The sequence below is a fragment of the Mustela lutreola genome, chromosome 9 (genome assembly GCF_030435805.1).
Source record: "Mustela lutreola isolate mMusLut2 chromosome 9, mMusLut2.pri, whole genome shotgun sequence".
NCBI lineage: Eukaryota > Metazoa > Chordata > Mammalia > Carnivora > Mustelidae > Mustela > Mustela lutreola.
The window spans coordinates 22,463,950-22,484,654 of record NC_081298.1 but is presented as its reverse complement, the minus strand read 5'-3'; the positions used below and the strand labels follow the sequence as shown (position 1 = coordinate 22,484,654).

Below are 20,705 nucleotides of genomic sequence, written 5' to 3'. Positions count from 1 at the left end.
CTCTCTGAACCTTGGTTTTCTCTTTTGTCAGCTGGGAATACTAATAACTACTTACTAGGGTTACGTTAAGGCTTAGAAATCATATATGAATGGCCTGCCCTGTGGCTATTGGACTTACCTAGCCAGTCCCCACAATCATACAAGCCAATTCTTCGTAAAAAAAAAATCTCTTAATATATATCTCCTATTGATTCTGTTTCTTTGGTTGAACCCTGACTGATACAGCCGCCCAGCACAGCGCAAAGCCCTCAAACAGAAATCATTTATTAATCCAGTCATTAATTAAACTTGTGATAGATACACACACCCAGCTGAACCCTGGTGTCTGGCTTCAGGCTAGGTTCCTGGGAAACAAAAGAGAACCAGACAAGAAATTCCCTCCCTTCAGGCATGTTTTTAGCCTGCACCACCTGAGGACACTGGTGATTATGGCCAGAGGGACCCATGTAGTGGCTATTGCTGCTGGGACGACTTTACCGCTTTTCCGCCCTGCGGGCTGGGTTTCTGACAATCTCCTTTAGGACTGAGTGTGGTTGGACAGCGACTGAATGATCATGGGCCAGTGGTGATACTCAGGTAGAAACTGGCTGACAGGGACCATTACTGAGCATCTGATGTGGCTACTAGACAGCCATGATCATGACCCCAGCTTCCCGACCATGACTGATTATAACCAAAGGACTAGGGCTGGCGGGTGTGTTTCTGGAGCAGGATATACATAGTTTGGTGAAGGTTGTTATCCACGGTCAGGAGACGCGTAACCTAAAGTAGCAAAAGGCAACATTTAATGGGGCGGAACCTGCAGGCGCGGACCGTTCCTCCCCAGACCAGGAGCTCTGCCGGACCGCTTTCCCCGTCGCTCCCGTCCCGAGCCAAACCGCGAGAACTTCCGGTGCGTTCCTGCGGTGCTCGGCAGTGGGGAGAATCCGAAGCTGGTGAGTGCGGCCGCCTGGCCTGTTTGAACTTTTCTGCTTTTGTTGTCCGTGTGGCCCAGCCACCCTGTTCCCGGTTCGGGATCGCAGAGTGCCCTGAAGTGGGGCGCCTCGGCAGGACGCGCGCGTCTCCCTCTGTGGGCGGGTGCTGGGACCCTGGTGGCTCTGCAGGCCTTTCTCCCTGAGAAGCCGTCACCAGAGCCCCCGTCGCCAGTACTTCCTGGGGCACCCGGGGTAACTTAGCTGTTTCCCGAACTTGGGACCTTGAGGGCCGGAGACCCTGGCCGCGCCTGTTATGGTTCTGTTCGACTCTAATTTCGGGTAAGGTAATTGGCCCGAACCGACCGTTTGTTTCTCATCTACAAAATGGATATCATGTTTTTATTAAATAAATGCCTGTCGAGGGGCTGGTTTGGGCTGGAGGAACAAAAAGACTCAAGGCTCACGGAGCTGACAGCCCTCTGCTAAACATAAATGCAGAACTGCAGCCTGATCAGTGAAATGGAAAGGTCCAGGGTGCCAGGGAGTGTCTCACGGGATACCTGATCAAACCCCGGGTCAAGCAAGCTTTAGTGAGGAAGTGAATATTGAGCTGAGATCAGAAAAAATGATTTGAGGAAGAGGAGAGGGAATAGTTTTTTGTTTGTTTGTTTGTTTGTTTTGTTTTTTTAACCCAAGAAGTCTCCAGCCAGTGTGGCGGGAACAGAGAACTCTGCAGGGTGCATGGTATGAAACCAACGGAAGGAGTTGGGAGGGGCCAGGCAGCCCAGGCCTTGTAGGTCTTGTAGGTTATGGTAAAAATTCTGGTTTTCCAGGAGCCATAAGAAAAGCCACTCACATGGAATTAAGTGTGAGCTGGTGACATGCTTAGGTTGGGCCCTTGAAAAGTTCACTCTGGCTGTTGGATGGAGAACGGCTAACTTGGAGTAAGGAGGTGACGGCGAGAAGCAGATGGACGGATGGGACTTTGTGCATTCCAGGGCATATTCTCTGTGCCAGGCCATGTGCCAGCTGCTGAAGATACAGGGAAGAGAATTACCACTGGTGTAATTAGAATAAAAGAATGTCATTATCAAGGAGGAAGGAGCGCGGGTACCACAAGGGAAAATGGCTAATTGATGAACAATTATTCTAAATGTAGTAGCTCCTCATTTAGCAAGTACTTATTAAGTACCTTCTGAATTCAGGGCTGGGAATAAGATGATGATGATGCAAATTATTTAGAGCAGCGGCTTTCAGGCTTTTTTGACTGTGACCTACAATAACAAATACATTTTACCTCGTGACCAAGAATCCATACAGAAACATAAAACTTCAGAAGACAGTTATTATCTTTATTACTCATGATGCGCTCTTTTTCTTTTTTAAATTTTATTGTTTCCATTAAAAAAAATTTAATGTTGGTTGAGACTCTCTAAATTGATTTCTTAACCCATTAATGAGTTTTGACTTGCAGTTTGAAAAAAAAATGCCAATTTAGAGTAAAAGTCATTTACTGTGATTTGGGGTTAAGATGATAAAACATTGCCTCTACCATTTTTGGAAACAGGTCGGCCTTCCTTTTCTCACTGCTTTATTTTGTTCTGTTTGCTTAACATAGAAAAGAGTAAGAAGAATTAAACAGGCAGCTGGTTCTTCTGTTTGTGAAATTTGGGGGTCTTGTTTGTGCATCTGGCTGGGTTGGAAGTCCCTAGAGTCAGTAGTGACTGTCCTACCCTGTGGATGTTTCATAGATCATTGTTTCAGGCAAAGATCTGGCCCAGTGTGGGCGCTCAGTGATTATTTGTTTTTTTTTTTTTTTTTTTAAGATTTTATTTATTTATTCCACAGATCACAAGCAGGCAGAGAGGCAGGCAGGCAGAGAGAGAGGAGGAAGCAGGCTCCCTGCAGAGCAGAGAGCCCGATTCGAGGCTTGATCCCAGGATCCTGGGATCATGACCTGAGCTGAAGGCAGAGGCTTTAACCCACTGAGCCACCCAGGCGCCCCTCAGTGATTATTTGTTAAATTGAATAGGTAAGCGTCTTGGGACTAGAAGGTTAGATAATTGTTTTTATTAAATTAGTTCATGTTGGAACCATTCCTATAAATACCACCCAGGCAGTGTCTGCCTGCCTACACGTTATGTCAGTATGTCCCCGTGGATAGTTCAGAGGTGGGTAAAATAAGTGTTCTTGCTCTTTCTCTTCTAAATACTGATCCTAGGCCAGCCATCCCACCTGAATCTCTTCTGGGCAAGGTGTCCAGAGTTGCCACTGACTGTGGGCCCTTTGGGAAGTTGCTTCACTCCCTGGACTTTAGGGGTTTTTTATGCATAGAAGATGAAGAGGAGGTTTGTGGTTGAAAAGCTTTCCACTTCCAAACATTTTGTGAATGAACACCCACTTCAGATGCAGAGCACCCACTTTCCACCTTCTGTCCATGTCTGGGCCTTCCTTAAGGCTTATGGGAAACTGGGTATATGCTGGATTTAATCATCCTTCTTAGCTCCTTGGGACTCTTCAGTGATAGGGTTTAGGCAGAGTTACAGTATGAGGCAGTTTAGGCACAGTCATAGTTTCTAATAGACCACCCAGGCTTTCCCCACCTTCATCTTGTTGTGGGAGAGAGATCCTGAGAGCAGATCTTGAGTGGGCAGTGAGAAGAACACTGGCCTGGAGGACAGGGTACCCAGGTTCTAATTTGTGTGACCTTGTATGACCTGGAGCACATCGTTTATCCTCAGTGTCTTTCCAGCTATGCAGTGCGTGTTCTTTCTCAATAAACCAAAACACAAAATCCTCTTCACCCTGAGTCCTCTTTTCCTCTTCAGTAAAATTGATCCACGGTTGTGGCGAGGATTAAGGGAGATAATTATGTCAGGGTCTGATTCAATCTGGCACATGCAGAACCCTCAGCAAATGAAGCATCTTTCCTCAAGTTCCAGTTAATTCTGATTTCTTTCTTTTTCAGTTGTTTGGAAGACAAGAGAGGTTCTCTTTTTGGTCACTTAGCACTGGCGCCATGGCTGCCATGCAAATGGATCCTGAGCTTGCCAAGCGCCTGTTCTTTGAAGGGGCCACTGTGGTCATCTTGAATATGCCCAAGGGGACAGAGTTTGGCATTGACTACAACTCCTGGGAGGTGGGGCCCAAGTTCCGGGGCGTGAAGATGATCCCACCAGGCATCCATTTCCTCCACTATAGCTCTGTGGACAAGGCCAATCCCAGGGAGGTGGGGCCTCGTATGGGCTTCTTCCTTAGCCTGCAGCAGCGGGGGCTGATGGTCCTGCGCTGGAATGCGATCCGAGAAGAGGTAGACCTATCTCCAGCCCCAGAGGCTGAGGTGGAGGCCATGAGGGCCAACCTCCAGGAGCTGGACCAATTCCTGGGCCCTTACCCATACAGCACACTTAAGAAGTGGATCTCACTCACCAATTTTATCAGCGAGGCCACAATGGAGAAGCTGCAGCCCGAGAGCCGACAGATCTGTGCTTTCTCAGAGGTGCTTCCTGTGCTGTCCATGAAGCACACCAAGGACCGTGTGGAACAGAATCTACCTTGCTGTGGCACTGAGTGCAAAAGCTACCAGGAGGGCCTGGCCCGGCTGCCAGAGATGAAGCCCAGAGCTGGGACAGAGATCCGCTTCTCAGAGTTGCCCACACAGATGTTCCCAGCAGGTGCCACGCCAGCAGAGATAACCAGGCACAGCATGGACCTGAGCTATGCCCTGGAGACGGTACTCAGCAAGCAGTTCCCTGGAAGCCCTCAGGATGTGCTTGGTGAGGAGGAACAGGATTCTTTGGGAGTGGGCCAGGAGATGGGTGTATAGTAGGGGGTACATCTCCGGTTTTCTAGTCCAGCGGCTCCTAAACTTGGCAAGGAAGCATTGCCCATTCCCCCTGGGACTGAGTCAGAGAGCTGGAGTGGGGCCCCAGCACTATCTGTCTGTCTATATAATAAACAAACACCATAGGTGAACCTGATGCTGCCAGTTCTGTGTTTGGGAACCACTTATGTGGCCCAGCCCCTCATTTTACAGATTGAGGTTCACAGAGGGAAAGGATTTGGCCAACTATGTGGTCCAAATGAGACCAGAGCCCAGGGCTCCTGGTTCCCCGTCTCCCATCTGCCTCCTCAGTTTGCTCCTGATTCTCTCAGTGTTGGTCTCTCCACTGGCTTAGACCAGGATCGTGATTTTTTAAAAATTATTTTTGCTTTTATTGTTATTTTTCTCCCTTATTGCAAAAGTACTATATGGTCATCATAGAAGCAAAACAAAAGTGCATTCCCAACTCCCACCACCTAGAAATAACCAAATTTTGTACCCTTGGGTATATTTCCTTTTTGTCTGTTTCATGTGTTATGTACCCCTGTGCAGCATTTCATTGCAGTCTGTTCTCTGTGTATTTCCCGTGTCTCTTTTTTCCCTCAATTATATGTGTTTGTGTGTATAAATGATTTTTTTATAATTTTTTTTTAAGATTTATTTACTTGAGAGAGAGAGCATGGGAAGGGAGAGGGTGAGAGGGAGAAGCAGACTACCCACTGAGCAGGGAGCCCGATGTGGGACCCAATCCTGGGACTCCAGGATCATGACCTGAGCAGTCGCTTAACCAACTGAGCCACCCAGGTGCCCCTATAAATGATTTTTTTACAAAAACAAGATTGCAGTATACTATTTTGTAATCTGCTTTAACATAAACATGTTTCTGTGTTGCTGAAACAGCCCCTTCTCTATAGTGGCTACTTATGTGCCATCGTGAATGAACCAGCCCTCTGTTGGTGGGCCTTTAAGTTGTCCCTATTTTCCCTGTCATGTCGTCTAATGAACATCCTTGTGTGTACTTATACGTACATTTAGGGTTGAAATTGTTGGATCAGAGCCTGTGTGTTGCGAACTGGGGTGTGGCTGTTGCCCATCATCTCTGAAATGGCGATTTAGCAAAGGCCTCTTTGGTGATGGTTGGAGAATGATGGTTGGAGATGGTTGGAGAATGATATCGTTTCAATTTATATTTCTTTGATTCTAGTGACAGCAGACATTCATCACATCTTTAACAACTATTTACATTTTTTCTTTTACAAATTGTCCAGGTATTTGCATATTTTTCTGTTGGAAGATCAGTGAGAAATTTGAATATAGGGCCATTAATATCATTGGCTTTCTGATAAAAGGGCACATTTTAATGGGTGCATCTTAATGCATTACACAGTATTATCATTTAGTAAGTAACACTTAGGAAATTCTGGCTTAAAAATGAACGAAAGTCCTGTTTTCTACCTCCTAAACATTTTAGTTCTTCAAAGTAATCTTGTGAAAGGTCTGTTGCAGGGATAACTTTTTATCTTCCTGACAGCTCTTTGAAATTACTTCTGATCTCCTAACTTAATTTCAGACTAGGCCAGAAATGCATGAGTTTAAGTAAATGCCCTAATTTCAGAGAATAAGTTCCTATTTTCATAAACTAACCAGGTAAAGCCAAATGTAGAAGCAAATCATTAATCTCTATCATAGAAAGAAAATTTGACAATATCTTTTTTTTTTTAAGAGTTTATTTATGTATTTGACAGAGATCACAAGTAGGCAGAGAGGCAGGCAGAGAGAGAGGGGGTGAAGAAGGCTCCCTGCTAAGCAGAGAGCCAGATGTGGGGCTCGATCCCGGGACCCTGAGATCATGACCTGAACCGGAGGCAGAGGCTTAACCCACTAAGCCATCCAGGTGCCCCAAATTTGACAATATTTTGAAAATGTCAGTCAAACATCCAATATATCTGGACCAGGTAGCTAGACAAACTTAGTTCCACAAGCCTAGGAATAGAGAACTAGTTTTTCATGTCTCTGGAGGTGACAGAGATCAAACAGCCTGCATTTAAAGAGGTACGTGGTGTTGAGTGCATCTGTTCTTTTCATGGCCCACGTGTAAGAGCCCCTCATTAAATTTGAAGTCAGAGAGGATGTCTCTAATCAACAGCAGTATATCTTGGCAACCAGAGACCCAGTTGCTTGCCCAAGGACAGTGGCTTCTGGATTGTGGGGTCTCTGTTTCAGATAGGCATCTGGTGGAAACGTGGGAATAATAATTAATATTTCCTGAGCGCTCCTTTGTGCCAGGTATTATTTTAAATGCTTTATATGAACTATATTGATTTATTTAATCTTCCCCCACAGTCCTCAAATAAGGAAATTGAGGTATAAACAGATTGAGTAACTCGCCCAAGGTCACACATCTGTGAAGGGTGGGGTCCAGATTTGAACTTAGGTAGTTTGGTTCCAGAGTTCATGCTATTAGCCACCAAGCTGTTCATAGAGATTAAATCACAGAGCACTGTGGTTAAACAAATGCAAGTGATCTGGGCTTGAGGGCTAAGCCTCGAAGAAGTACTCACAAATTTTCCTCTTCTGGGAAGCTCTGGAACTGTTCTCACCTGGTAGGAATTCTGTTTTATCTTCCATTATTCTCATTGCCGAGCATTCAGTGTGTGACCTTGGGTAAGTCCCTTGACTTTATCTGTAAAATGAGACAGGTATCACCAACCCAAACACCTTGTGGAGTTGGGCTGGGGATTACATGGTGTAGTGCAGCATTCCCTGGCCCTGGAGCAGACCGTCTACATCAGAATCACCCAGGAAGCTTTTTAGAGCTACAGACACTGAGGCTCTGTCCATCTGTCCTCAGCCAGGATCTCTGTGGGGGAGGCTTGCGCAGCTTTATCTTCAACAAACTCTCCTAATACCAATCAGCAGTCCAGTTTAGGATCTGCCTGGCATAATAGCCATGGACACGTTTTATAAAGTTTCTAAGTGCCAGGCAAATACTGGTAGATCTCTTACAGTCTGATTCTATAAAACCATGGTTTGGTTTTTTTGTGGCTTGAATTTAGAGCAGTTGAGCAAACTTGAACTGAGTGTGTGCTCAGGGCAAACCGTTCCCCCTGCCCCCCCTTGCAGGAGAGCTGTGCAGGAGGCCACCACTGCTGGGGTCAGCAGATCGGGCACTCCACTCTCTCAGGACCATTCTCCTCTCTGTGCCTCCCAGGTGAACTCCAGTTTGCCTTTGTATGCTTCCTCCTGGGGAATGTGTATGAGGCATTTGAGCACTGGAAGCGGCTCCTGAATCTCCTGTGTCGCTCCGAAGAAGCCATGGTGAGGCACCACACCCTCTACATCAACCTCATCTCCATCCTCTACCACCAGCTCGGCGAGATCCCGGCCGACTTCTTCGTGGACATCGTCTCCCAGAACAACTTCCTCACCAGCACCTTACAGGTGAGCCATCTTCTGGCTGACACCCATGTGGGTCAGAACTAAGGTGAGAAAGTGTGAAAGCCCCTTTGGGAGGGTTACTTTTTTGTTGCCGTTTCCTGGCTCTCTCTTCTCTTCAGTTGTAAGTTCCGTGATGCCAGAGACCCTCTCTCTGTACCACCGTCTCCCTGCCTTGCTCTGAGAATGCCACGCAGTGGGGTACTTGGCATTCGACTAACCTCTACCTCTGTGAGTTACTCAGCTCAAAACACTTTTTCTTTCTCCCTGTAGCCGTAAGTTGGTATAACCCAGTAGGACAGAGTTTTGAAGCTTGTTATTTCCAGGGAAACATCTGCAGCTCCTTAGATCTCATTTAAGCATTAAAGTAACTTTGATTTCCTGTTCAAACAAAACGTGCCAGTTTCTGCAGAGATTCTCTGACAGAAAAAGTGAAATTTGCTTTTAACTTGGCAGTTAAATTTTCATTATGAGTGGTAATTAGGGAAGACGCTTCAAACAACTTACAATCTTCATCCTGTGCTATTTCCTCCCTTTGCAAATAGATTAGCATCCTTTAAGTTCTTGGGACAGCCTCTGTCACTCACATTTTGTAACTTTCTCAAGTGTGGAAGAGGCAGAAGCCGCAAGCTGTCAGTTTCCATACGTTCTGTTCTGGGAGCTGCTTTTTTCTCCCCATGTGTGAGACCACTATGAGGCCCAGTCCTAAGAAGCTGGCTGTTCCTTAACCTGTCACTCCCACCCAGGGTGAGAGAAGGAACAGACATTCCGGAAATTCCTATTGGGTAGCAAGCATCATGTTTATCATGCTACTAGGGTTCCCTTATTTAATCTCTCTGGAACCCTTCAAGGCAGGGAGGATTATTTCCTATTTACAGAGGAGAACATTGAGACTCGGAAAGGTTAAGTCATTTATGTAAGGTCACACAGCTGGTAAGTGGCGGAGGCAGGATTTGAACCCAGACCTGAGTCTTGTGATTATGCTCCTATGTACTGAATATAATGTGTTCCCCCAGTAAGGATTCTTGATTGGCATCAGTGGAGACATCATGAGGGGCTTATATCTCAGAGGTATGGAACGCTTTTCTACAAACAACATACTGTTGGAAGAATCCCTGTAAGCAGGCAGCTGACTTAAAACCCTGGCACTTGGGGGCCTTATGCAGACCATGAGGAAAGTTGGTCAAGCTGATGGCTTGAGCCTGGTGTGTTCCACTTAAAAAGAATTATACAACTGCTCTTTTATTGGTTCTTGACATAACAGAGAAATTAAGTCCCTTTACCTTTCCTGTGAAGGGGAAATACCACTGTCCTCCCCCAGCAAGTTCCTGGGTTACATGAGCTGGTTACTGATGAGGGGTGTGAGGGGGCATCAGCTTGCTGACTTGCCTCTGGCAAGGATTCATGGGAATGACATGCGTTAATGCTGTCACACAAAACATAGGAGGGCCACACTGTGTCATTGGCTGTCCTGACCATTGTCAGCAGAGCTGACCAACAGCTGAGCTCTGATTGCCTCTGATTGCACTGTGTTGCCAGCAATGATATATGAAGCAGTGAGGGCCCAGCTGGATTGCTAGATGCCTAGGTTGGGTGTACAGAGCTGACGGTTGGAAGAATTCTGTCTGGACTTTAAATCACGAAAATTTGATGTCATTATTTGGAAAAATCTAGGACATTGCTCCTTAAAAAAAATAATGTCAACACGTATTTTTGAGCATCCTATCTTTATATACAGCATTTTCCTGAAAGTGTTGAGGGGTCCGTATATTAAGGTTCCTGCCTTCAAAAGAGATTTTTTCATTGATTTAGCAGGTATTTGCTGAGCATCTGCTATATTCAAGGCCCTGTTGCAGGACTGGAAATAGAGCTGTAAACAAGACAGAGTCCCTGACTTGCAGCTTATATTTTGGTAGGAAAGTAAACAAATGAATTGACCAAGTCACTTCAGACAGCAGAGCTGTGCAGGGCTCATTTCCACCAGCCCGAGACCACGACCTGAGCCAAAACCAAGAGTTAGATTCTTAACTGACTGGGCCAACCAGGCAACCCCACCCCTTTTTTTATCCTGGTAAAAAACACATGAGATCTAACTTCTTTTTTTTTTTTTTTTTTTGAGATCTAACTTCTTAACACTTTTTTTTTCTTAAAGATTTTATTTATTTATTTGACAGACAGAAATCACAAGTAGGCAGAAAGGCAGGCAGAGAGAGAGGAGGAAGCAGATTCTCCGCGGAGCAGAGACCCTGATGCGGGGCTCGATCCCAGGACCCTGGGATCATGATCCGAGCCAAAGGCAGAGGCTTTAACCTGCTGAGCCACCCAGGCGCCCCTTCGTAACACATTTTTAAGTGTACAGTACAGTATTGGTAACTATAAGCACAGCAGATCTAGAACTTTTTCATTTGGCACAACTGAAAACTTTGTCTGTTTCATGCCTTCTTAACTGAACATGATTTTCACTCTGCCTGGTGTGAACTTGTTCGTCCTACAAGATGCCCCCAAGGCATCCCTCTCTCTGAAGCCTTTCCCAAACCCTCTTCTTTCCATATTATTAGCCTACTTTGGACTTGTCGCTATGATATTACACAGACATTGCCTGCTGAAATGTGTACTTTGCCTGCCTGACTTCCCCACTAAGCCATGAACTTTTGCCCAAAGCCTGGTTTGTTATTCATATGGTGATTTCCAACACCTGGTCAAAGCCTAGCACTTCTCTCACTTTGTGTTATTGGGTGTTTTTAGATGGCTAGAGTACATAATTCCTGTGGTAACGTAAATAGATGCCCCTGATGTGACAGGTATAAACGATGCAGACTGATCAAGGGGCATTAGAAACACTGAAAAGGAATTGGTTAATTCAGACGAGGCTGCAATTTGAGGAGGAGAAGAGGGGATCAGGAGTGACTGTGAAGGGAGGCGTTTAACCGTGTACTGGAAGGATGACAGATTTCAATAGGCACAGCGTAGAAAAGGATATTACAAGAGCTTTTTTTTTTTTTTTTAATGGAGAGTTAACGTTGGTACCATCTTGGCAGTGAGAATCCAGACCCCCACACAGAGGCAGTCACTCAGGGTGTGTGTGAGTGAATGAATCAGCCCACAAAAGCCTTCTTCAGCCAGCCTCCTGCTCTGCCCCCAGGTAGTCAAGTAAGTAGAACTGGCTTTCTTACTTAGGAGCTTAAATGGCTACTACCCATGGAGAGGGACTGGTGTTTGTGTGTGTAAGCACTAAAAGGCTGCCACGTTAGCTGGTATAAAATTAGCCACGTAATGGCCTCTGCCATTAGAGGCCCTTTTGAATAGATGCCACTGGTTCTTATAAATCCCATGGATTTAGCTTGAATAAAAATCATTTGTTTTACAAAAATAGATAGTTTTTTCTTTTATTAAAAGCAACTTGAGTCACCATAGTTTGTTTAAAACCAACGAAAGGATAATCTGAATTTAATAGCATGTTGGAAAATGAGTTATGTAGAAAATAAGGATTCTCACTGCTGATTGCATAGCATTGAGGCATATAGTCAGGTAACCTGTTTTTTTTAAAATACTTTAAGTCACAATAGGCCATCTGTGCTTTCCAGCTTTATTTCTTGCCTATATTCTAAATCCAGTGTCCGTCTCAACTCCTGATGAATACACTTGCTCTGACAGTGATGTCTATAGTGTTTTTACCAAAACTCCTGGCATGATCAATATCACCTACCTACTCGCACACCTTTTGCCGTCAGCTGTCACTTTTGCACACTTACTGTGTGCATTATCTCATTTAGCCCTCACCACAGTGCTCAGAGCTAAGTATATAATCTCACTTTGCAGTGAGGAAACAGGATCATAGAGGTCACGTGATTTTGCCCAAGATCACCAGAGCTAGTGGATGGCAAGGCCGAGTTTTGATTCTAAAGTGTGGGGTGGGTTCCCATTTATTACTCCCAGAGAAATATCCCAAATTCTTAAACTGACCTTAGAAGACATGATTCCTGTTGCTTTTTACTCCCCTAGAAACCATTGTGAAATGATAGTTTTATTTAACACTACTTTCTTCTTCTGCAAGTGGAAATAGAATGTTCTACCTCTGGCTAGTTTCATTCTAAGTTGAAAAATCATTTGGGAATTGAAAAAATTAGGAAATTTCATCTTTTTTGTCTGTCCAAAAAAAAATAGGATAAGATAGTGACTCAGCTACCTACCTTGATATTTTGGATTTCTCAAGGTGACCTGACTGAACTCAATTTATTTAACTTGGGTTTAAAAGAAGGCTTTCACATTTCTGGCTAAAGTAATTTACAGTTTTAGAATATATAGACTTAATGATAACAATATTAATAGCTTTTTCTGTATTTAAAGAAAAATACCCAAAGGGTGTGCTTTTAGTTTCAGAGAAATGCAGTTGTTTGTGAAATGTTGTTGTCCTCTTTCAAAAGTATTTTTAAAATATCCAGGATTGATCTTCTGATATTAAGATGATTCATTTCTCAGTGATGTTAAGAAGTGTTTACTTGATTTCACTTTAACAAGTAAAAGAATTAGATCATTACCAAGTTTTCTGAAGAAGCCATAAAGTTAATCTAAAAACAAGAGAATCAAAGAAAATTATTGCTTGAAAACTAGGTAATGTCTAGACATCTCCTTTTCTGAGTTATGGGTTTTTAAAATACCAAATTATAAACTATCAGGACAAGAATAGATCACTGGATGCCAGGGGCTTAGGTAAGGGGAGGGTTTGACCAGTAACGAGCAGCACAAGGGAATTTTTCAGAGTAATGAGACTGTTCAGTATCCTGACTGTGATGGTATGAGAGCTTCAGACTCATAAAACTGAATACCAAAAGAAAAAAGCATCTGTCTTGATTATATCATAGAGTGGTTGCATTTGTGTACACATTTGTCAAAACAAATCAAACACTTAAAAATGGGTGAATCTAGTTGTATGTAAATTAGACCTCAATTAAGTTGCTTTTTAAAAAAAGTCAGCCTGGGCTATACCCTGAGTCCTGGAGGCCTGCAGAGAGGACAGTTCCAGAAGCACCTGGTCTCCAAGTCCCCTGCCTTCCCGCGGGGCAATGCTGAAAATATGAGGAATGTTTTAAGTCTATGTCGAGACATAAAGGTCTCAGTAGGGATGAGGGACTGAGATTTCCCTGCTGGGACTGGATCTCGCTTAACATCTGTCATTTACTCTGCATTTATCACCATTCTCATCTGTACAGTGGGAATAGTAATTTCCTGTCCTCTTACCTCCCAGGTTTATAGTACCCAGGCTTGTAGTAAAGATTAAATTGATAAGTTCTTTGAAAAGGACAAAGCACTTTTAAAATTAGAAGCCTTATTTTTCAGACAGAAGGTTTCTGTTATACCTGCCTCTGGTTGATTTTACTCCCAGACATTGTTTGAGAGATGGATGGGAAGGATGAGTGATGAGTCTGAGCCCAGCCTGTTCAGACCTGTCACTGCTGGCCATTGCCAAATGCAGGGCAGTCCCTGCATCTCATTCTTAGCTGTTTAGTGAGCCTCCTGTGGGCCCTAACTCTGTGCCAGGCCCTGGGCGATGTGCTGTGTGGGACACGTTGATAAAAAGGACTCATTCTCTACTCTTAAGGAGCACAGATACTGTGAGCACGGTGTGAGAAATGCCATAGGAGGGTTCAGGCCCAGGCTAGGGAAACAGAGGCTGGAGCAGTTCCTTTCGGCTTGGGCTTTTGTAAGAGACCTCTCACAAGGAAGTGGCTTGTGAGCTGGTGACATTCAGGGGCCACCTCCTCCCCAGGACAAGTCCTTTATTTGGTCCAGCACCATCACATAATTATTGAGCAATTATTTGGTGCCAAGGACTTGTGCAAAAGTGAACCAAAAATGGATGTTCATGGAGTCTGTGGTTGTGGTCTTCTTCATTCTTTTGCTCACTACACACCTCATGGGTCCTCTGTGTCAGACGCCGTGTCGGGAGTGAGCGTGCAGTAGGACCCGGAGTCACTGCTTGGAGTCGCTCCTTATCTCTTGGGAGAGCTTGACAGTAAATGGGCTGTTACCTAACTGAGATGGAAGCTGTGTTCCTGGTAACCCTGGACGCTGGAGGAGCATAAGGGAGCACCTGTTCCATCCTCGGTCTGGGAAGACCTGCTGAAGGAGGTGATGTCTCAGCTGAACCTGAGTCACTAGTAGGAATTAGTAGGTGAAGAAGGTGAAAGCAGGCGTGGAAGGTGTTGTAAGCTGAGGAAAAGGCACGGATGTGTAGAGGGACAGAAGAGGCTGCAGAGTATGTTTGGCAGCTGCTTGACGTGGCTGGAGAGGCGGGGCTGTGTAGAGAGGGTCCAGTTTACTGTGGAGGGAGGGGAAGAGAGGAAGAGGCTTTTGCAGCTTCAGCCAGCAGGCTCCCCAGGATCTCAGGACAGACCCAGGGGTATGCAGGGCCTCTGGAACTAACGCTGTTTGAAACAAGGCTTCTCTGCTGCTCCCCATGCGGGGCCCTTCCCCAGAGCTCAGCCGGGCTCTGCAGTCAGCTCTCCAGGGCAAGCTCCATTAGCTGCCTGCAGACAGGCAGCCGGCTTCCCTGCTGCCCTCTCACCGCCAAGCTCACACAGCCCCTCTAATTAGTTATTGATCTGCTGTTTTATTGTGGCTTTGCTGCCCGCTTCTGTATTTAGTCGATTCCCAAGTTAATGAAACCAAATTCTGTAACCCCCCCACTTCTGCTTCTGCACACCCACTGCCCCCAATCACTTCTATCCCTGCTACCACTCCAACAGAATGACTCCAAACAAAGACCACTGAAATGAGCTTTACTCCTGCTAACAGGCAGTAGAGAAACAGCTGTAGAGTACACCTGTTAACTTTGTCAGGTCAAGGCCACCAGAGCCCAGATCCTTCCACGGTGACCTGCAGGCTGGCTACAGTGGGAAACCGATGGGGAACAAAGGGCTTCCCCCACCCTCACGCTCCTGTATCTGTGGGGTGGTTTGGGGAAAACTGCCCCTTCTTTTCCTGTCAGTTTTCATCCAGTCATTTAACTTCTCTTAGCCTCCATTTCCCTAAAATAGGTATTCCCAGAGCATTGTGAAGATCTGTTGGGATACTGTGAAACGTCTTTGAATTTGAAAACAGCAAAATAGTATGAGGAGTAATGAGTTTGCTGTTATTCTTAGAAGTGATTGGGATCCAGGAAAATCCAGAATGGAGTGTCTGATGCAGAGAAAATTACTGCTCTGCCCCCTGCTCAACATTTATATCAGATGAAACTGAATCAAAAAGAACATCAAAACAAGGGATTAATACCCAGAATGTATAAAGAACTGCAATACCTCGACAACAATAGAAACCTGACTAAAAATGGGCAAAGGGCTTAAATAGACATTTCTCCAAAAAAGACACGGAAATGGCCAGTACATCTACATGAAAAGATGTTCAGCATCACTAATCATCAGGGAAACGCAGATCAAAACCACAGTGCAATACCACTTCACACCCGTCAGGATGGCTCTTACTGAAAAATAATAATAATAAATAACAAAAAACAGAGCTTGCCAGTGATGTGGAGAAATAGAACCCTTGTACATTGCTGAAGGGTGGCTTCCAGGGGCTGGGGAGAGGGGGAATGGGAAATCAGTGTGTGTGGCTAGTATCAGTTGGGAAAGATAAATTCTAAAGATGGATCATGGTGATGGTTGTGAATGTACTTAATGCCGCTGAATTGTACACTTAAAAATGGTTAAAATGGTAAATATTATGTGTATTTAATTTTTAAGATGACAATGTAAAAAGATGGTTTAAGTGGTAGTTTTGTATTATGTACATGTTACAACAACTTTTTTTTTGAGAGAGAGCGAGTGAGCGAGCACGTGTACAGGTTGGGGGGTGGGGCTTCCAGAGAGAGAGGGAGAGAGAGAATCCTAAGCAGACTTGCCCAGCATGAAGCCTGATGAGGCTCCATCTCACGACTCTGAGGTCATGACCTGAGCTAAAACCGACAGTTGGATGTTTAACCGGCTGAGCCACCCAGGTGCTCCTGTTAGCACAATTTTATAAGAAGAACGTCAAAGATAACTTCCAAGGGGAATAGAAACCTCTGACTGGCAGCCTGTGACCCATGAAGATTAGAGCAGCATTTCAGCCTCCTTGGCCTAGAGCCTGGGACTTTATGGGATGCAGGGGCTTATAAACCCTCCAGGTCTTTCTTGGCACCTGCTGGTGTAGTTATTGCCCAGGTGCTCAGGAGAGCTCCCCAGGGGACTGGGCCAGGGTGATGGCCCCACTGGCCTTACTCTTAATGGGGCATCTCTGCCCAAGATAGTGATTTTCCATTCAAGTCCTGCCCCAGCCTCTCAGCTGGGTTTGGACCTTCTTCCTTGGTTTGGGGGGAGCACTGCAGGTGTCCTGGGCCAGTGCCAGCAGCAGCTGATCCACCCGCCCCAGAGGGCTGAACACCACGAGGAAATTTCCACAGCTTTCTCGGCCCTCTCCATGTTCTCAGGGTGACTTATCCTCTGTTCTCTGTAGGTTTTCTTCTCCTCCGCCTGCAGTGTTGCCGTGGATGCCACCCTGAGGCAGAAAGCGGAAAAGTTCCAAGCTCACCTGACCAAGAAGTTTCGGTGGGACTTTGAGGCAGAGCCAGAGGACTGCGCCCCGGTGGTGGTGGAGCTCCCTGAGGGTGTAGAGACGGGCTAACTGGGAATGCTGTCAGCAAGGGGAGGCCTCTTCCCCTACAGCTGCAGTATTGGCCTCTCCACTCACCCCTTCCTTCTGGGACCTGAGGGGGTAGGTAGTGACCCCACCAGATTCTGTAGAGATGGAGCCAGAATTCCCTCTTCCACTAATAAATCAGTTTCTTCGGTGCTCAAGGGGGGCAGTATGCATCCGAAGCCACCTTCATGGGTTCCCGTCAGCCTGGCCACGAGGCTAACCTGACCAGATTCCAGATGGGCTCTTACAGAAGCTCTCCGGAGAGACCTGCCTCAGCAGCACCCTACTTCTTCCAAAGGAGAAGAATGTGAGCCAATAGCCTAAGGAAAGTGATTGTTTATTCGACAGAACGGTTAGAAAACAAGAAACTCTGGACCACACAGGGTTTGAGCGATCAGTTGGTGATTTAAAAGTTAAACAGGGGGAGAGGGAGATGAGCTAGAATTTCTGCCTGTCCTTGTTGAATGGGAACGCATCACAGAAGACATGGACATGGGACCACCAGGAGCTCCAGAGTGGGGAGAGGGAACCCAGAATACAGTTGGATTGAGTCTGACAAATGGTCAGTTTTTGCTTTCTCCAAGTTTCTTCCTTCTGTCCAGAGGTCCCAGTGGGTAGTTGTCCAAGACTGTTGTGGCTCCTGACCTCAGGAGCTTTGCTGAAGCCACATCCTTCTCATCTGTCCCATTTTGAGGCCTCAGACCCAAAGGTGGGACTTGGCATCCCTTCCATATGGCTCCGTGCCTCACCAGAGCCACCATGACTCTTTCTGGTGACCTGGAGATTGAACAACAAAGAGGGAGTTTCTTGCTCTGGAGAGGCTTCTTTTTGTGCCTTTATTCAGGGCTCTGTGGAGGACCTGGCCAATCTAGGTCTTCCCAGTCCTGCTGTGGAGCTGCCAGCCACAGGAGTAATGATGCTTGCATTCCCTCGGAGTCCTGAGGCTGTGCCTGTCACACGCAGTTCCTGCCACCCTGACCTCAAACCGCTGTACTCCAACAAGAGTCCCTGCTTTCCCAAGGTGCAGCTCACACCAGGTTTCTGAATGCGAATCCATGCTGGTTAAGACTTTTGGTTTCACTTGTTTCCTTGGAGATGTTTTGTCAAGAGCATAATGTACATTAAAGTCTTTGAGTTGAGACTAAATCCCCTTGTGTGAGTCTCTCTTGCAGTTAATTTGTCCACTTCTCGGCTGCCAGGCCACTGTCCATAGACACACTTCTCCCTGCTGAGCACCAGCAGACCCTGCCCAACATCTTCAGTCTCTGGAGGAGGCAAGCAGCCAGCGTTGCCTGCTATTAACCAGTGGGGCCGCCGAGACAGGCATACCTGAAGGAAGGATTGAGGCCCTGTAGCTTTATAATAACCAGAAATTATTCTCTTCCTCCTGAAGGCCACTCATCACAACTACCTGGGGAGCTTGTTAGAAGTGCACATTCCAAAGGAAGAAATTCCTGGTCCATGCTATAACGTGGATGAACCCCTGAAAACGTCATGCCGAGGGAACAAAGGCAGACACAGACCCCATGTTACATGAGTCCATTCGTAGGGATTGTCCGGGACAGACAGATCCACAGGGAGGGCAGTTACTGGTTGCCAGGGACTGGGAGAGTGGGGAATGGGGTTGACTGCTACCGGTTACAGTGATGGAACTGAGGTGATGGAAAGGTTCTGGACTTAGTGGTGATGATTGTACAATCTTACGAATATACTAAAACCACAGAAAGTACTCACTTAACATGGGGAATTTTATGCTATGTGAATTATATCTCACTAATAATTTTTTTAAGTGCATATTCCCAAGTCCCACCCTGCAGGGATTCTGAGGCAGTGAATCTGGATATGGCCTGGGTCCTACGGCACACTTAGTTTTGAAAAACTACCCTGAAGTGACAGCATTGCAGGTTAGTACCTAGAGCTCCACTGGGACAGAATTTGTCTCCCATTAACATTGTCAGGGCAACCCATGGAAGTAGGGATCACATGACTCTGTTCAGCAAGCTGTTGGTCTTCTGTCTCCACAGACCTGCTACCCCCAAGTGCTGTGTTCTGTTACTGACTCCTCACAAAAATAGGGGGTAAGTGCTACTAATTTCCCCATTTTACGAATAAGAAAATGGGCTCAGAGAACTTCATTCATTCTGTCGGGACCCCACAGCTAGGAGGGACTGAGGACAAGAGTCAAACCCAAGCCCCTTGGTGTCCAGGGCCCCTGACAGCCTTCTCTCCCCACTTCCCAGATGGAGCCTTGGTCCTGGTGCCAGCCAGCTGTGCGACTTTGGACGAGCCCCTTCCGTTCTCTGGAAGAGAGTTTGCTTGGATTTGGGGTTTCTGATGTAGATTCTCCAGGCTCCCTCAGGTATTTAGAAGTGGACTGTTGTGTTATTTTAAATGTTTTCAAAAGAGAAACTACATTTGCATAGGATAACGCGACTGAGCTGACAAAAAACCAATAGGTCTCTCGTTCGGGGCGGAGTGACATCGACTCCATCTTTTGTGTGTCCCAGCTGGCAGTCCTCTATGTGTCTTTGATGAATAAAAAATGTGAAAACAAATTAATTATTACTTAATACTTGCAGTATTTCTGGAAGACAGAAACCTTGCAAACGGAGAGCCAGTGGCCTTGCTGATCTGTAAGCTCCTTCCAGTTCTAACACATCTAAAAGTGAAGATATTGGCAGGACCTGGCCTGATTTCCAAATCCCCTCAAATGCAGGCCTCCTGAGGTCTGGCTCTTATTTGCAAGGCTGCTTTATCCTATTAACAGAATCAGCAGAGGTAGCAAGTCTCCAACCACTCCCACTGTCCCCACGGCAGCCCTCGCTGATCTGAGCCCATCCCTCTAATTTCTCACCACTTGAGCAGCGGAGATCCCGCTGCGGACTGCCTCTCACCATCGATAATTACTTTCCCCACGTCATCCCCTTGTAAATATGATTTAATATGCCCAGGGTGCTGTGACATGTTGGTTTCTCCAACTAATCAGACTCTGGTTTGACCAAAATGCCATCCCTTGCTGAAATAGGGGCTAGAGACGCTGAGTGAATGCCTGGGCGAAGCTGTCACCGAGTCTCCGCCCCATGGTCACATCCTCCACATCCAAAACAGAACAGAGTGGGGACAGTCACCTGAGCTGGGAGTCACCACACTGGGGGCAGTGTGGATCCGCTCTTCTCTTCAGTCCCCTGCTGACCAGGGCACTTCTTTGCCTCAGAGTTCCATACATCTGGCCCAGGCAGGCTTTGTTTTCACAAGAACATTCTACCTCCAGAGTATCCAAGGTCTCCTTGCTGGTGCATTCTCCCCCAAACCTGGGCTCCTGCCCTGGACTGGCCTCCTGGCCGAGATGGGGGAAGAGGGAATGGGAGCCAGAAGTAGTGTCAGCTGTTCCCTACTGGGGGGGAGGGGTGTGTCCCCAACCTGCCAGGCCTTCTGTCCTGTGTCCTCAATCTAGTGCTCACGGGCATCAACTCACTAGGTTTCTCTGGAAAACAGGGATCCTGGGGGCTGTCAGTCAAAATGTTTGGTGGGAAGAAGGTAGAAGTAGGGAGCTTCTCAGTCCAATATCAGATGGGCTGTACGAAAGAAATTCCACAGGTCTGCCTTTCTTGGATCTTTGTCTATCTTCTTCCCTCCCCAGATTTCTCCATTTTTCCTGTGTCACCTCCAGACATTGTTCCCTGGTCCAAATCTGGACTTCACACTTCTAAAGGGATGCTGACAGATGGGTTACATTTTGGGGAGAGGGAGTTGGCAAATGAGAAGCAGCTGGAGAAAAATGTGGAGCCCTCATCCAAGAGCAGAGAGGCTGGGAGAGCTGTCTTGAAGGAGGAGGTCTCTGCGCCCTTGAGAGCATG

The 20,705-nt window shown here is 46.2% G+C and overlaps 1 protein-coding gene across 2 annotated transcripts; it reads left to right on the top strand.

Annotated features, from left to right (window-relative positions):
* Positions 1 to 860: 860 nt before the first annotated feature.
* AAR2 (AAR2 splicing factor) lies at positions 861 to 17,994 on the top strand. Of its 2 annotated transcripts, none has more exons than XM_059133319.1 (4): positions 861 to 935; positions 3,883 to 4,690; positions 7,949 to 8,178; positions 16,666 to 17,994. In XM_059133319.1, the coding sequence occupies exons 2-4, from the start codon at positions 3,934 to 3,936 to the stop codon at positions 16,831 to 16,833; spliced, it is 1,155 nt and encodes a 384-aa protein (XP_058989302.1). In that variant the 5' UTR covers positions 861 to 935; positions 3,883 to 3,933; the 3' UTR covers positions 16,834 to 17,994. The 2 variants fall into 2 exon arrangements, with proteins under 2 accessions (XP_058989302.1, XP_058989301.1); XM_059133318.1 differs by lacking the exon at positions 861 to 935 and adding an exon at positions 1,117 to 1,253.
* The last annotated feature ends 2,711 nt before the right edge of the window (positions 17,995 to 20,705 follow it).

Excerpts from the sequence above, each read along its gene's own strand:
- AAR2 (XM_059133319.1), top strand. The coding sequence starts at position 3,934 with ATGGCTGCCATGCAAATGGATCCTGAGCTTGCCAAGCGCCTGTTCTTT. Across the intron at positions 4,691-7,948 it reads AAGCCCTCAGGATGTGCTTG|GTGAACTCCAGTTTGCCTTT; the intron begins GTGAGGAGGAAC and ends TGTGCCTCCCAG. Across the intron at positions 8,179-16,665 it reads TCCTCACCAGCACCTTACAG|GTTTTCTTCTCCTCCGCCTG; the intron begins GTGAGCCATCTT and ends TGTTCTCTGTAG.